Raw genomic sequence first — 17,572 nt, 5'->3', positions numbered from 1 at the left:
CCAAGAGACCTCTGCTGCCTCTGTGAGGTTCCGTGGGGGAGCAGTGTCCCCTTCTGCCCTTTGACAGGCTGGAGGGGAAGGCAGAGGGTCCTGGCAACCGCTGGACCTTCCGGGAAGAAACTTCACACCTTCCCGCATCTCGCTTTGTTAATGGTTTTCAGCCCTTGTCTAGAAGAATCTTTGATTTTCTTTGCTAGCTTGTTGAGGACAAAGTGTATGTGTGGTGTGGTTGTGAGGCAAGAGATCATTCATCTCTTGAAATTCTTGTTTTGGTTTGTTTTCTCGAATCCCTGAATGCCTGTAGGTTTTGAGTTTGTATTCCCCAGGTGCTGGGGGTTTTTTTTGCTTATTTGTCTTTTGGTTCAAATGTAAGCAGCTTGAATGTTTCTTTCCTTTTAAAACGTCTACCTGCAGTTTCTTCCACCCAGTCAACTGTGGTGGAATAAAGAGCCCTGGGCTATAAGTCAGGAGACAGGCTGAGTTTGACCTGGGTTGGTACTTTGCACCCAAAGGGTTTAATTCAATTTTCTGAACTAGCTTCCCATCTGCAAAGTGAGGGCTTTGCGTGAAGAAGAACCTCTCAAGTAGAAGGAAGCTTAAGGTCAAACAGACCAACCTCTAGTAATCCCTACGCCAAACTTTCAGTCTGGAGTTACTGTGGTTTGAGAGCTGTCACTGGCTCTCTGTTGTTCATTGGTCTATTGCACCGTGCTGTCCACTGTAATATAAAATGTTCTATTCATCACATTTTCAAAAGTAAAAAGAAGCAGGTTGTCTTAGACCATTGGGCTGCTATAACACAATACCACAGACTGCGTGGCTAATAAACAACAGAAATTTATTTCTCACCGTTCTGGAGGCTGGGAAGTTCAAGATCAAGGCACCAACAGATTTGATGCCTGGTGAGGGACCATTTCCTGGTCCATAGTTGGCTGTCTTTTCACTGTGTCCTCAGATGGCAGAAGGGGTGAGGGAGCTCTCAGGGGTCTCTTTCATTAGGACACTAATCCCATTGATAAGGGCTCTGCCTTCATGAATCACTTAACTCCCAAAGGCCTTACCTCCGAATACCATCACGTTGGGGGTTAAGATTTAGCATATGAATTTGTAGGGGGTGGGGAACACAAACATTTAGTCTACAGCACAGACAACATTACTTTTACTAATATATCTTTACTCAACATATCAAAAATATTATCATTCAACAAGTAATCAATATAAAAATTATTGAGATATCGTACCTTTTTTCTTTTTTTAAACTAAGTCTTTGAAATCTGGTGTGTATTTTTTACTTACGGCACATCTAGTTTGGACTAACCACATTTCATGTGTTCTGCAGCTACCACGTTGAATAACATGGTGGCTACAGAGAATCGCTGCCCTAGCCACAGATGTGCCTCATTCCTGCTCTCAAAGAGAATTGCAGAAATGCCAAAGAGCCCTTCTTGCTGGTCCTTCCAAAGAAAATAAATTCTTCTTTCTTCATAAAATAATATTTTACTGCATTCAGACTTCAGCCTATTTCCCAGTATGTGAGAAAAGTTGGTGTTCTGGATTTGCAGAGTTCCAGCACAGGCTTGTGGAAAGTTCCCTTGGTTCTCTTTGCAGAGATAGAAAGGTCCCATATCATCAGTATCAAGAGCAGTGTTTTCCCAAGCGTGTTTCATGAAACTCTAGGTTTGTGGGATGTGATGAAGTGTGAGGTAAAGAAGAGATTTCTATGGTCAAAAAGCATGGGGAATACTAGGTATGAAATTCCATAAGCATCTTTACTGCAGAAATACCAAGAGATGGCTCTCCTGTACAGGGCTTCTGAAACCAGTAAGATGCTTTTTTGCGAAAAGCATCTTGAGGGTCAAGAGTCAAGTGGGACTTACTGAGGCATTGCTGATCAGAAAATTTTCTCCCTGAGTCTTTCTTTTCCAGGGCAGTCTTCCAGTGTGGATCTTAAATCCATTTCCAAAAGTTCTTCATGCTTTCCTAGCTCTAGGGACCCTGTTGCTGCTGTGTCCTTGAAAGACAAAAACTAAAATAACGTTCACTAATGAGTTGTAATAATGGCTCTAATATTGGGAAAGTATCTGTTATGAATCAGATCCACTATCTTTCCTCAGCACATTTTAATACTTTTTTCATAGCTCCTAAGTGTGACAGTGAACGTACGTTTTATTTTTAAGTAGCAGTACAGTTGAGGGCCATTTTATTTTATTTCTTTAATGATCTTGTCAAGTACAGCAAATATGGCAGCTTTGACTTTTCAAATGGTCAGAAATGCAAGAAAAACAAATTCTTCTTCTCTCACCAGAATCCTTCTTATTCATAGAGAAGAAATATGTTCCCATTTAAGATGAAAGGTTCTTTGCATTTATTTCATAGCTCATATTGAGGAAAAGTCTCAAGGCCATTTACGGTTTATTAATTCATCCCACTACAAAATCTCTTTATCATGGGGCTTTCAGGCCATCCTCCCCCCTCCCCACCTTACTAAAAGGTAACTCCAGGCACTTCAAATAAAGTGAATTAGAAACAAAGCCATCATAATTATAATCTCTCTACTTAGAGATGGATCACAACTTAATGCTTTTTTCCCCAGGAATTTGGGTCATGTTAATAAAAACTATTTTTCTCTTTAGAACACAAGACCAGCTTCTAACAGTCTGGTCCATATGTTAGAAGCATATAAAAGTTAATCATTTTGCTCTGGTGCCAGCGTGTTGTGTGCGAAGAGAAGCTGTAAACCACAGCTGTGTGGAGTAACAATTGTGAACTTTACTGGCTCGCACATGTGAGATGTCAGTAAACTAAATAAAATGTCACTTAACTTTATTGGAGAGTTGGAAGTGGGAGAGGAGCGCTAAGATTTTATTAAGGTTTGCATTTAGTAGAGTGGTTCCATTCTTTACGTTTCACAAGGACAGTTCTAGTTACACAAAACCCAGATCAACTGTTTTCCAGATGATTAGGTTTGGCTTAGCCACAAGGATAGTGATTGCTGGGTAATCAATGGGAACTGTGTGCCGTTCACCTGGTTTGGTATGTAAATGACTAAAAAATTCAGACATCATCTAAAATCAGTTGGGTTCAATCAGTTTGATCAGGCAGCAGTTCCCTCAGTTACTCAGTGGTTTCCTTTGAATGTGGCCAGAAACCCTGAAACAACCACAGAGTCTTTAATTAGGCCATCCGAGTTGATGGGCTCTCTCAACATCACTGCTCAGTGCCCTGCACAGCAGATATCTGACCTCAGGCCATAGGCTTGTATACTCTTTGCCGCCATTTCCTTTCTTGGTGAACTGGGGACATGGCTCACAGTGTTGTATTAAATAATTCATTCTATACACTTAGCATAGTATCTACTACATTGTAGACATTCAATAAGTGTTAGTATTTAAGTATTGTTAACTCTTTGCTGATCTGGAGCAGAGGGACAAATATAGGGCAAAATAAGTGGATTTCTACATGTATTTCCTTATCTCTGATGAATTGTTTTAAAATACAGTAGATAATATTATACAGTACTGTGGGTACTCCTCCCTCCCTCCTTTCTTCCTTCCTTCCTTCCTTCTTTCCTTCCTTCCTTCATCTCTTTCTTTCTTTTGAGAGTTTGTGATTTCTTTGTTTTAAAAATAGTACCTTAAGAATATAGACGGGAAAGAATAAAATACACCCTCAAACCTTAAATCTTCAGTTTATTTACTTTCTTTTCTAGTCATCCAACCCAACATTTAATGAGTTCTAGGCAATAGAAAATTGGATAGTCTATAAAACTCTGATTAACTGAAACCCCTAATTAATAACGTTTTATAAATCTCAAAATACATGCTGAAGAGAAGGTCACTAACTTGAGTCAAGTGATTTAGCTTAAACTAAAACTCCGTGGCCAACTAGGACCTCTAGGGGCTCCACGTGGCTCTAATCAAATCCCCTAGACCAGCAACATCTACATCTCCACTCGCCACTGAAACTCTGTTAACTATAAATTTAACGGGAACACTTTATTCCCAAAACTCAATAAACATTCATCCAGCCTTCTGGATGATGAAACCCAGATACTTAGAAGGCAAGTAACTCATTCAAGCCCTCCTAACAAGTAAGTGACAGAGCTGAGACAAACCCCAGGTGGTTCGACCCTAGAACTCACAATCTTAACCACTTCACCTCTGCAATCCAGGCCTCAAATAGCTTGAGCAAAGTTTCTGAAATATGAAGGGAGAGTGGTATGGCCAGAGACCAGCAAAAAGTTCAGGGTACGTGGAGAGAAGTGAGGTGAGCTGGGGCTTGCTCCTAGAAGGGTATTGGATGTCATGTTAAATAAAATTTAATGCCACACAATTTATTCCTTCACTCATTCATTCACATATATTTATTGAGTGCCTACTATGTGCTAGGTTAATTATGCTAAACACTAGCTATAAAGTGGTAGATAGAATGGACTTAGTGCCTGCCCTAATGGAGCTTAGACTCCAGTGAGGAGTCACAGACACAGTGTTAATTAGCTTCATGGGTAGCTTTCAGTGTCACATCAAGGAACATCTAGGCATTCTCTAGAAACATTTAAATCCTAAATCTATTTCATTCAGGCTTATTACTCATCCATGGTGCTATTGAATGCACTAACTCTGTAGAGTGGTTCACTGTCAATTGCTATTTCTTTGGAATAGTTAGCCATAGTGTTCTTGGATGACTGAAAGAAGAATCTGTGAAACTGAAGTTTTCCAAGAGATGGTAGATGTGATCCATCCATAGAAGGCAAGGATCTACTGTATATAAAATAGATAACTAGTAAGGACCTACTGTATAGCACAGGGAACTCTACTCAATATTCTGTAATAACCTATATGGGAAAAGAATCAGAAAAAGAATGGAGATATATATATATATCTATATATATATAGATATATATATATATCTCCATTCTCTCTATATATATAACTGATTCACTTTGCTGTACACCTAAAACTAACACAACATTGTAAGTCAACTACACTCCAATAAAATTTTTTTAAAAAAAGAAGGCAAGGGGAGAAATCATCTTAAATGTTGTTCTGGTGCATTGGAGCATCTTCAATAAACTTTTTTTTTTTTTCAGCATCTACTATATGTAGGGCACTTCACAAATCTTCTAGCAGGTGCTAAAGAAATATTTTTTGAATTAATGAATGGGAATAGAAATTCTTAGTGCCTGACTTCAGAAACCATGTGACCTATATAAGGAAACAAAGCATTTCTAAAGATAAATACCAATAGAAGGTAAAATATTTGCATTGATTTAAAAAGACTCAATAGGGCTCAGACACAAGGGCTCATTGATTTAAAAGGACTCAAAAGGGCTCAGTGCACTAAAAAACTGCAGCCTCTAGAATTAGCACAGAATTGTGATGCTTGTAGAGTTCCTTCATCAGAGGAATCTTTTTTGTTGGCCTTTATTCTCAATAGGGTCTTTTCTTTAAAAGAAAAGTCAGTAATTAATTGCATCCCAAGTCTTCAGGATAAGACTTTAATTTAGGAAGATTTGGAAATCGAGGAGTTATTCTGGATGCTATGCCACAGTTCTATAAAGCCAAGTTCTCAAAAAAGCAATGTCTGTACTTACGAAATAAAACTTACATTAACTGCATCCTTCAACACCATGACACATATCAGGTTCAGTAGAAGAATCTTTCTGGTCAATGCCATTTTATGAACTGGTAAAAACACAAATCTGAGAGAGAGAGAGAGAGGGAGAGAGAAAGAAGAGAAGAGAGAAAAGAGAGAAATATGTGGGTGTGTTTGTGTCCAAGAAAACCTGTGGCAGTGTAGCTCAGATGTGAGTCACGCTGGCCAGTTAGGCATGTTATAAGCTTTGCTTCCTATAGAGTGTTGCATTTCTCAGTATGCCTGTCCTTTTTTTCTGGATTCTTAAGCTGCTACATTTTTTCTCAAAGATATACACCTGAATGTTCAGACTAGGTCCTTTAAAAAGGCGCTAGGTGATATGAAATAGTCATTCCTTGAAAGAAAGCAAAAGAATTGGTAAGTGGGAAAATTATACTTGGATACCTACAGATCAGAAGTTAACCTTGAATGCTTTCAGAATCTCAATCAAAAAGTTTATATAAGTGATGATTGCATTCATATTAGTACCCAGCTTTTCAAAATGATTGATACTTGCTAATATGCAAACTGAAAGAATCGTAATTTTTTACTAAGAGAATACATATTATGAAGATGTTGGTGCAGAAAGAAGTCAGCAAGAGGCAGAGTGACAGGTAAGGAAGGAGTTTATTAGTATAGGACACTTGTGAGAGATACGAGCAGGCAGGCAAGGGAGTGCCACCCAAGAAATTAGTGGGCTACAGTTTTATAATCAAAGGAAAAGTGGGGAGTGGGAAAAGACCACCTTTTTTTTTCATTCTTGAGTAGACTTCAGGCTTCCATCATCAGCTCTTCCTCCACATCGGGCAGGGGAGTATTTTGTCCCTCCATGGTCAAACTGGGACTGTCATGGCGCTATGGAAATGGCCCAGAAGTCACTAATATATACTAAAATATGGTAAATCATTTCAGGTTTTAGTATAACGTCATCTTTCCCTATAATTTTGTTTTTAGTGCATGCAGAGGAGCATGTCCTAGGAATCATTAACTTACCTCACTGGGCAGGATGTGGGTCTCATTCCTCCATATTGTTTGGGGGTATGTCTCATGCTTCTGTTGCATGGTTTTGTTGCTAAGCAAGCCTGCTTTCTTGAGTGATCATTAACTTACAGGGGTCTCCTATACTTTTTTTCTCTACTTACAATCCACTAGTGGGATTAACTATTTAAACACGTACTTTGTTCCTTTACTCTGTCCCTATCACCTTGAATTACTTAATCTTAAAAACATTGTTGGTGGGGAGCAAAAACCTATACCTCTGCCCCCTCGCTCATGTGCTAAGGAAGAAGAATGATACACAAATTAGAGATCTGAATAAGCTTACTTCAGTCACAATAGCAAGGGAAGGAGGAGGAGTAACTAGAAAGAGATGACAGAAACCGAGCCATTGTTAGCTGCTCATGGTGAGCAGCTGTGAAGAGAACGTTGGCAAATTAAATATCCAGGCCTCCATCAAATCATTACTTAGGCTTCCTCCGTTTATCTAAGCCACATTGTCATCACCGTCCTCCCCCCTTCCGTTGCCTGCCAAACTGTGAAGAAAGAACACATCATGCAGATTTTAGTTTTATCCTCTTTATTTTGTTCTTTCTTATTTCCTCCACCTCAGCAATCTCTTAAAATGTATTTCACAGCCTTAGATAGACCTTTGGACCTGAATGGAAGCCCAGCACTATTCAACCTTTTTTACTCCAGTTTGCATCCACAGATACTACTCTTACTCATGTGCTTGTTGGTCAGCTTGATGTTGCTTTTTTATTTAAAAAAAAAAAAAAAAGACTCTAGGTTTTAGAACAGTTTTAGGTTCTCAGCAAAATCGAGAGGAAAGTACAGAGATTTCCCATATCCCCTTTGCCACTACTTGCACAGCCTCCCCCAGTATTACCATCCCCCACCAGAGTGGCACATTTATTACAGTTGATGAATCTACATTGACACATCATCATCACTCCAAATCCATTATGGTTTACATTATGCTTCACTCTTGGTGTTGTACGTTCTGTGGGATTGGACAAAGGTATAATGACATATTCATCATTATAGAGTCATACAGAGTATTTTCACTTTCCTTAAAATCTTCTGTGCCTTGCCTATTCATCTCTTCCCTGGATCCATGATCTTTTTATTATCTCCATTGTTTTGCCTTTTCCACTTGGAATAATACAGTATGTAGCCTTTTCAGATGACTTTTTTCACTTAGTAATATACATTTAAGGTTCTTCCATGTCTTTTCATGATTTCATAGCTCATTTTTTTAGCACTAAATAATCCATTGTCTGGATGTAACTCAATTTATTTATCTCTTCACCTACTGACATGTTGGTTGCTTCCAATTTTTGGCAACAGGGATTTCTGTGCAGACATGTTTTCAACTCCTTTGGGTAAATACCAAGGAGCGTGATGGCTGGATCATATGTCAGAGTATGTTTATTTTTGTAAGAAACCACCAAACTGTCTTCCAAAGTGGCTGCACCATTTTGCACTCCCACCAGCAATGAATGAGAGTTCCCCTTGCTCCACATCCTTGGCAGCATTTGATGATGTCAGTGTTCTGGATGTTGGCTATTTTAATAGGTGTGTAATGGTATCTCGTTTTAATTTGCATTTCCCTGATGATATAATGTGGAGCATCTTTTCATGTGGTTATTTGCCATCTGTGTATCTTCTTTGGTGAGGTGTCTGTTAAAGTATTTGGTCCATTTTAAAATCAGGTTGTTTGTTTTCTAACTGTTGAATTTCAAGAGTTCTTTGTGTATTTTGGATAACAGTCCATTATCAGATGTGCCTTTTGCAATTTTTTTCCCTAATGTTGCTTTTCAAACAATATTTTTTACTACCCTGACCAGCTCTCTAATCTACAGCCTAGGTAAAGTTCTCACGTGTCCTGGCCACAGATGTCATGCAGTCTTTTTTTGGTACTAGGTCAACATTACACTGTTCCTTGTAGTTCCCTCTCGCAAGAGTCCACCCCTCTTACACCACATTGCCTGACATTGATCTAGATGCAGCTGCATAGCACAGAGGGTTTGTTTCATGGATGCCATGGCAAAATGCACATGAGTGGAGGACCACTAATCTACTCAAACTTCTCATTTGATGTGTAGCACAGGTGAGTCATAGAAGTGATCTGAAGTCAATGGCAGGCCTGGGATAAGAATTCAGGTTTCTCAATTTTAAGTCATGTTCTTTTCATTGCTTCTAGGCTAAAGAGGGAGAACTAAAGAAGCACTTATAATTCCAAGCACTCAGTCATCATTCTGCAAAATGTGAAGTTAACAGCCTCTTGTTTCTGAAGCCCTGTGTGGCTTTCTCAGTCTTAACTGAAAACACAAGGAAACATAATGTTACGCTTTACACAGGGAAATCTATAACTGACCCACCATGAATAGATAAGGTGTGTTGAGCAGAGCTTTTAGGGAGAGATTTTTTATCTGTAGTAATCAGTTTATTCTCTCTTGCCTTGGCATTTTATTTAGGATTCTAGTCTTGGACTATGGAATGTGAGTTCCCTGTGTTGCAACAACCTGACCCGTATGAGATTTTACTCAAGACTGTGGCCCCATTAACACTTGTAGTAACTAACAGGTATGAGTCCTCCAGTGGCTTGTATCCAAACCATTCACCTTTGGCCACACAGTTGGATGAGTATCTACCTAAAGGCCACTGGAAGAGCAAAATTAGCTAAGCTTTTGTCCATGGTCCCACCAGTAGCTTATGATGTCTTAATAAAGCCTTCCTTTTCCATGTTTTTGCCCTCCAAAAATTTTTTACAAAAGGGTAATTTCTACTCAGTTTTCAGAGTTTCTCCTGTGACAGCTGTTTCTTAAAAGTAATCAGCCTGAAATAATAATACTATCAAAGAGGTATATTTTGGGGTGACAAATTCTGCTCCCCTTCATATGTAAACATTTCACCTGAGTGAAGTAATACATTTATCCATCCATGAAGAAATTAGATCAGGATTAGTTGTCAGAGAAGAAGAGTAACCTGAAGGTTTGGAACATAGACAGGGAAAGTCTGCCGGGAAGATTTCCAGGGTAGGGCAAGGAAATAGGGAGAATTAGTTGCTGCGGGTAGGGAAGAGACACAGCATTAAAGCCATGTTGCACCTTTGAAAGTGGGAATAGGAATGTGAAAAGCCGTGTGGGGGACCTTGAATATATCCTTTGTCTAAATTATAGTTTTGTCCAGGACTAGCCATGGTTGGACTAGAAACTGCTCTGCTGTGTATGGATGTCGCTCTGAGACTGGAATAAGCAGTCCTTACGTGTCCGTGATATGTGGGTGCTGGCAGATATGCACGTGTGGATTTCATTTTTTTCTCAATGGGTTAAGTCTTCTTGGATAGATACCAACAGTGTAGGCTCCAGCACTTTTGTGAACACGTGTCATGTCACTTGGCAGCCATGTTATTTCCAAGTAAACTCCAAGCAAAACATGAGGGGAAGGCAGACCATACCCAGGGCTTTTCAAAACTAGCTCTATCTTTATTAAGATAGGCTGAACTGGCAGCTTCTACCAATGTGGCAATAAAATGCAGGGAGAGCCTCAGCTCCACTGTTGACTGAGTTAAGAAGGGGAAGCCTGATTGCCTCCTTGACACTTTCTGATGATTTGGTACAGTTGTTTGCCGTATGACATCCTGTTTATGAGTTTTCAAGTTTAAAGAGCAAAAGAGTTATTATTTTTTCCTCAGCTTTACAATTTTGAAATCTCTGGGCCACAAATCTTTAAAGCTGTAGTTCCAATTCTAAATGAAAAAAAAAAAATCAGTGAAAACCTTGGTTTGGCTTCCTTCAAACAAATAGTCTAGAGGTGTTCACTGTACAGAAATTCCTTAAATTTCCAGACCAATATCAATTAAAAGTAGATACAGAAAAGAGGAAGAGGTTTCTTTTGGACATTGAATTTCCCACATACGTGGTAAAGGCTAGGTTGTGCATTCAGAAAAGAGCATTTGCTGTATGTGCGTATCTTTCTTCATTGGAACAGCCTGGAGGACAGGCTGATCTCTTACTTCTTCCCTCCACAGAACTGCAGCCCCTTCTATATATATAAAATTTATCCATGTTCTTTTCTTGGGAAATTAAGTGGGCTGGGAGCTCTTCCACCTCCCCCCTGCCCATTTATTGATATTAACACTCAAAGCCATAGATAAATGCCAGGAGAGAAAGTGAAAACTGTAGAACAAAACCTAACATTACACTTTCTTTCTTGGCCTCCTACAGCTGTGTCATATTTTTTGTCACTATTTTAATTTACCTCAATGTATCAAATCTAAAACAAGTCTTTGTTATATAGATTTAGGATAGATCAGTATCCAAGTGGTTTTTTTTAAACATATAAAATACTATAGTATGTTTTATACAACTACTAAATTTAACCCCTTGCCTTTTAATTGGGTACAGTGTTATTAACTGAAATTAGAGCATTTCATTCACTGCAAGTATCACCCCATCATAGGTCTGTCCCAAGGTGACTCCCTAACCATTACTCACACTGCCTGTTGATTAGACAAAGTGGAGTTCATTGCTCACCGCATTAAGGGAGACCACCACCTCTCAAAGCTTTGGCAGTGTCTTGGAGAAGGAAAGGCAGGGTCAGAATTTGTTGAGAGATCAAGTTTGATTTAAGGCGGGTCTTTCTAAGTGAGAGGGCATGATTAGGATTGTGTAAAGATCATACACAATACAACCAGTCCATGATTGGTGGAAACAACAAAGTGAGGCTTATTTAAAACAAGGGATTCATAGAATCATAGGGCTTAAACTGTCTTTGGACATTTTCCATTAAAGAGTTAATGAGTCTTTGGTCTTTCGGGCAGTTCTTGTAATGAACAGTCAAACCATGAACAATCTAGGCAGGACACTCCTGGAAGAAGAAATTCATGCTAATGGAGACTGGAATAACATAAGGTCATTCTCATGTAGACAGGAAGGTGTGATTTTGGTGTTCAGTATCCAAGCTTACTGTAGGGTACAACATTCTAGTTCTCAGGTCTACTCAGATAATCTGGTAACAGAATAGCTGAAGCATTGGATGTTTTCTTTGCAGCTCCTTTTGAGTAGCATTTGACACAAGCCTTTTACTTTTCAGCGTTGCTTTGCAGTCGTTTATTAGCCTATTTCTTGTGTTACAGAAAATTTCCCAAACAAATGCCCACCAGCAGTTACCACCAGAACCCTGCAACCAATCTTTTAATCCCAGAGGGGGCAGCAGAGGGAAGTCAAGTTCCAATCATGATTATTTAAAACAGCAACCCATCATCTTGGGCAATTCTTAAGAGGCAACTGAAATCATGGGTGCTGGGTGCTTTCCAAGAGCTGAAAATCCTCTGAAGCAGGCAGGAAATTGCCATCTTTTAAAAGTTTCAGCTCTGTCTTCAGACCACTTGTCTCTTTCCCTTTAAGTTGGAAGCAGGGAAATTATGTGGGATCATTGCAAGCTCCTTTTTAGAGTCTTTCCTAACCCAGTTCCCACGTAGGATATAAATTCCATCCAAAGCCTCTGACTTCCGTTTTCGCTCCCCAACACACGTCAGGCAGTCACAGGAGGGTGCTCTGGGGCAATGAGGCGTCCTTAGCCAAAGAGGCTGTCTGGGGGGTGAAGCAAGGAGGGTGCTTAACATTTGAAAGAAGTGTGAACACTGTATTTACATTTAAATTAAAATAGAAACTTCTTATAGGTAATGTTTCTGAAAGGTGTGTGTGGCACATCTGCCGAGGTCTATTGTTTATTCATGCTGTAAATCCTTTGAAATGTGTTAAAATGCTTCCCACTCATTATAAAGCTTCTGCCACCCCTGGATTACGACTTTGATGTCACCAATCCTGCTTCAAAGGGTTCTTTCTGGGCTATTAATCACAGTTTAGCCTCTGAAGATATCGCCAGAGAAAACATTTGGACATCTTTGTGCTAGACTTGCTAAAAACTTTGAAATCTTGAGTGTCTTGCAAATGCACAAATTGCAGCATTTCCTTTCATTGACAACTTTTTATTTTGCTACAGGATCAAATGACATTTTAGGTAAAAATGCAAACAGATCTCTTGGTTTGGGAGGTTAGGGATGAGAGAGGAGATGAAGGGTGGGTGGTGAGGAAGGGAGACGGGAGTCTGAGCAGGCCGTTCAGACCCTTCAAAGGCAAGACGTGGTAGGAATTAAAGTGGCCAAGACATGGAGGTTCAAAATGGAGTTGCCTTATCATTTTTTCTCATCTTTATATTTTGAACAAACCAGTATTCACAGTAGCCAATTAGTGAGATTCTCTGTTCTTCTCTTACCTTCTACGCTCTGAGAGCTATGTGAACTGTTCAAGCAAATCATCGTCATCATCATCATCGATGCTAGTAACACAAAGTGAGCACTTACCTTGTACCAGCTGTGTGTTGACAGTGCTTTTCGTGAATTATTTCATCCAATGCCCATAAACAGCTCTGAGGATTAGGTAGTAAGTACTGTCTTCATGTTGTAGACAAAGAAACCAAAGCTCTGAGATGTTAATTAACTTGTTCAAGGTCAGCCCCTATGACTCAGAGCCTGTCCCCCCTGCCTAACTAACTCTCTCTTCATCAGCTGTTTCAATGGGGGTGGTCAGGTTCCTCCCTTCAGGCTGAGGGACCCATACTGACAGATCTGCTCATCAGTCTGTACCTTAAATCCTGGCAGTAGTGTTCTCTATTGCCCACCTTCTCTTTCAGGAAAACTCCCAGCATCTTTTTTTCTTCCTTATTTGTCCCTTTCAGTGACTGGTAAGCCCTAATTGGAGACTTTTTGTGGTAAAAACTTATAACGTGAAACCTACCCTCTTAAGAGACCTTTGAGTATACAGTATGGTATTGTTTACTGTACGCACACTGATGTACAGCAGACCTCGAGAAATTTTTCGTCTTGTATGACTGAAGCTTTGTACCCATTGAACAACAGCTCCCCATTTCCCTGTCCCCCCAGCCCCTGGCAACTACCTTCTCCTCCTTGCTTTTATCAGTTTGACTGCTTTTGGTACCTGATATAAGAAGAATCTAACAGTATTTGTCCTTCTGCGACTGGCTTATTTCACTTTGCATAATGTCCTCCTGGTTCCTCCGTGTTGCCCCAAACGGCATGATTTCCTTCTTTTTCTAAGGCTGAATAAATATTCCATTGTATGTACATGCCACATTTTCTCTATCCACTCACCCTTTGACGGATATTTAGCTGTTTCCACTGCTTGGCTATTGTGAATAATGCTGCAGTGAACATGGGAGTGCAAATATCTCTTCAAGATTCTGCTTTCAGTTCTTCTGGGTAAGTACCCAGAGGTGGGATTACTGGATCATATGGCAGTTCTAGTTTTAATTTTTCAAAGAACCTCCATACTATTTTCCATAGCAGCTGTACCATTTTACATTCCCACCGACAGTGCATAAGGGTTCCAATTTCTCCACATCCTCTCCAACACTTGTTACTTTTTGTTGCTGGTGGTGGTGTTTTTTATGTGGGGGAGGGAAAATAATTTTCCCTCTACCTTTCTAGGTTCTTAGCTGAGACACCCCTGTAATAAAAAGACAGATTTAATGGGAGAAAAACAAACAGAAATTTAATAACATGTATACCTCCTGTATACATGGGAGATATCCAGGAAAAACTGACTAAACTCCCAGAAATGACCCAAGCCACCAACTTAAACATTATATCTAGCTAAAGACAAAAGATGTTGGGGAGGCTGGTTATTGGAGTTGACTAGGAAAAGCACAGTAAACAAGGGTAAGGTTGTTATGCAAATTTGAGTTGGTGCCTTCTCCATTGAGAAGAGTTCCTAGAGGTTTAGAGTCATCTCTTTCTGGTACAGAGAGGGAGACACCTTTACATATGGAGATTCCCCTTGTAAATTTTTCTTACAAAAGGGTAATTTCTGCTCAGTTTTCAGAGCTTCACATGTGTCTGCATTTAAAAAAAAATAACCAGCTTAGAGTAATCAGTATGTCAAAGGGGCTTATTTTGCTCCTCTTCATTTATAATGGCCACCCTAACAAGTGTGAGGTGATATCTCATTGTGGCTTTGATTTGCATTTCCCTGACTGTTAGTGAAGTTGAGCATTTTTCATATACCTGCAGGCCATTTGTATGTCATCTTTGGAGAAATGTCTATTCAAGTTCTTTGCCCATTTTTTAATCAGCTTATTTTACTTTATTTTTTGCTGTTGAGTTGTAGGAGTTCCTTATATATTTTGGAAATTAGCCTCTTATCAAATCTATGGTTTGTAAATATTTTCTCCCATCTCTGGGTTGTTTTTCCGTCCTGTTGATTGTATCCTTTGCTTTGCAGAAACTTTTAGTTTGATACAGTCCCAATTGTCTGTTTTTGCTTTTGTTGCCTGTGCTTTTGGTGTCCTAGCCGAGAAATAATTGTCAAGACCAGTGTTAGGAAGATTACCCCCTATGTTTTTTTTCTAGGAGTTTTATAGTTTCTGGTCTTACATTTAAGTCTTTAATCCAGTATGAGTTGATTTTCCAGTATGATGTAAGATAGGGTTTCAGTTTCATTCTTTTGCATGTAGATGTCCAGTATTCCCAACACCATTTGTTGAAGAGATAATCCTTTCCCCATTGTGTAATCCTTTCCCCATTGTGTAAAAGATTGTTTGACCGTATGTGCATGGGTCTATTTCTGGGCTCTCTATTCTGTTCCATTGGTCTGTATGTTTATCTTCAGGTCAGTACTGTTTTGCCATATTGTTTTGATTACTATAGCTTTATAATATATTTTGAAATCAGGAAATGTAAGGTCTTCAGCTTTTGCTTTCCTTCTCAAGATTGTCTTGGAGTCCTTTGTGGTTCTATATGAATTTTAGGATTGTTTTTTCTATTTCTCCAGAAATGCCATTGAGATTTTGATGGGGATTGCACTGAATCTGTAGATCTCTTTGGGTAGCATGGACATTCTAACAATATTAAGTCTTCTAATCAGTGAACACAGTAAAGGGTAACAGAATATGCCACCCCAAAATATGCCACTTTGGCATTAAAATTATTTTAAGCTGAAGGCAATTGAGAAGAAGCAGATACAAGAAAAGGCTCTCTCGCTTCCCCCTATTTGCCCAAAAGCAGGGCATAAATTTGTAAAAATATGCCCCCTCTCCTCTCTACCAGAAAGCACATAAATTAATCACCAGAAACAACTCTAGATGCTTATCAACTCAAAGACAGCACCAGAGGAATCTATATAACGCATTAGCCCTTATCTTCCATTAACTTCCCTATATATTTACCTTCCCACAATTTCCCGCCCCTAGAAACTCAAAGTTCTTTTCCTTTGTCTTGTCACTTCTTTATAAATTTATTATTCTTTTGTTAAGATGTTATGTAAGCCCAAGTTCTAACCACCCCTTTGAGTTACTCATCACTAAGTACTCCTGTGTATATGTGTGATACATGCGTTAATAAACTTCTGATTGCTTTTCTCTTGTTACTCTGTCTTCTGTCAGTCTAATTTTTAGGGCCTCAGCCAGTGAACCTAAGATGAGTAGAGGAAAAAGATTTTTTTCCTCCCCCACAATGGAATTGCTTTCCTTTTACTTTTGTTGTAGTTTTCAGTATACAAGTTTTCGCCTCCTTGGTTAAGTTTACTTCCAAGTATTTTATTCTTTTTGATGCTGTTGTAAATGGAATTGTTTTCTTAACTTCCTTTTCAGATTTTCATTGTTAGTATATAGAAATGCAACTGATTTTTTTTATCTGTTGATTTTATATCCTACAACTTTGTTGAATTCATTTGTTAGTTCTGTTAGGGGTGTGTGTGTGTGGCGGGGTGTGTGTGTGTGTGTGTGTGTGTGTGTGTGTGTGTGTGATCTTTAGAGTTTTCTACATATAAGGTAATGTCACCTATGAACAGAGATAATTTTACTTCTTCCTTTACAATTTGGATGCTTTTATTTCAATTTCTTGCCTAACTGATCTAGCTAGGACTGCCAGTACTATGTTGAATAGAAGTGGTGAGAGTGGACATTCTTGCCTTGTTCCTAATCTTAGAGAAAAACTTTCAGTTTTTCACCGCTGAGTACATGATTTGTGGGCTTTTCATATATGGCCCTTTTATGTTGTAGTAATTTCTTTCTATCCTGGTTTAAGTGAATTTGAGACCTTTTGTCCTTTCTTATTTGCTTATTAAACTAATATATATTCAAATTATATTACAAATTATTTATAACATAATTTACTTCCAATTTATATCATTGAAGTTTCAAAATTCAAATTTTTCCAAATTTTTCAAATTCAGAGCAGATCATTTAGAACATTCTGAAAAATACAAGGGCACAAAGAGAAAAATTACTCATCATGCTATTGTTTCACTTTTCCTTTGCCTTAACTTCTTTGTCTTTTTTGCTCAGGTAACTTGGCCCAGACAAGAGCCAGGATAACAGCAGCCTCAAGATCTTTGCCTCCGCATTTCAGTGCTGGGAGACCCAAGGTAAGTAGTATGTTTGTACTCAAAATACTGTGGACGACAAGATGTTCCCACCCTAGGGATTATCCTAGGTGGGCAACATTAGTTTCCTTTATCTGGCCCACTACCTGGGCAGTCTGGAAGAGAGATTGAAGGGATTTAGGAATCAGGGGTTAGGAAATTTGAAACAGTACCATGGAATCGTTTGCAATCCTGTGTCAGGGAAAAAAAAATCTTCCTCTACCCTCTTAAATTCAGTATTTGGGGGAATGTGAAATAAACTGACATATTAGCAAGAGGAAAAAAAAAATACTTTAATCATATACATACAGTAGTTCACCAAATAAGTGATTCAAAGGGCCAGTTAGATTTCGGGGCTTATATACCATCTTAATAGGAGATGAAGAGAGGAAGAAGGACGTTTCTGGGACAACAAATGACTTTTGGGAGAAATAAATGGTCCTTTAGGAGAATAGATGGGAGGTATAACAGTTTTATGACAATGTCTATTTAGG

At 39.0% G+C, this 17,572-nt stretch overlaps 1 protein-coding gene across 1 annotated transcript in view; it reads left to right on the top strand.

The window, feature by feature from the left end:
* The window catches only part of MYO3B (myosin IIIB), a 399,378-nt gene that overhangs the window by 223,429 nt on the left and 158,377 nt on the right, over nucleotides 1-17,572 (top strand). Inside the window, exon 24 of the mRNA XM_073806955.1 lies at nucleotides 17,002-17,081. Coding sequence (XP_073663056.1) covers nucleotides 17,002-17,081 — 80 coding nt within the window. The remainder of the gene's footprint in view (nucleotides 1-17,001; nucleotides 17,082-17,572) is intronic.

This window comes from Tursiops truncatus, chromosome 7, assembly GCF_011762595.2.
Source record: "Tursiops truncatus isolate mTurTru1 chromosome 7, mTurTru1.mat.Y, whole genome shotgun sequence".
NCBI classification, from domain to species: Eukaryota; Metazoa; Chordata; class Mammalia; order Artiodactyla; family Delphinidae; genus Tursiops; species Tursiops truncatus.
Note: the sequence above shows the minus strand (reverse complement) of the source record. Positions and strands in the feature narration are given on the sequence as shown.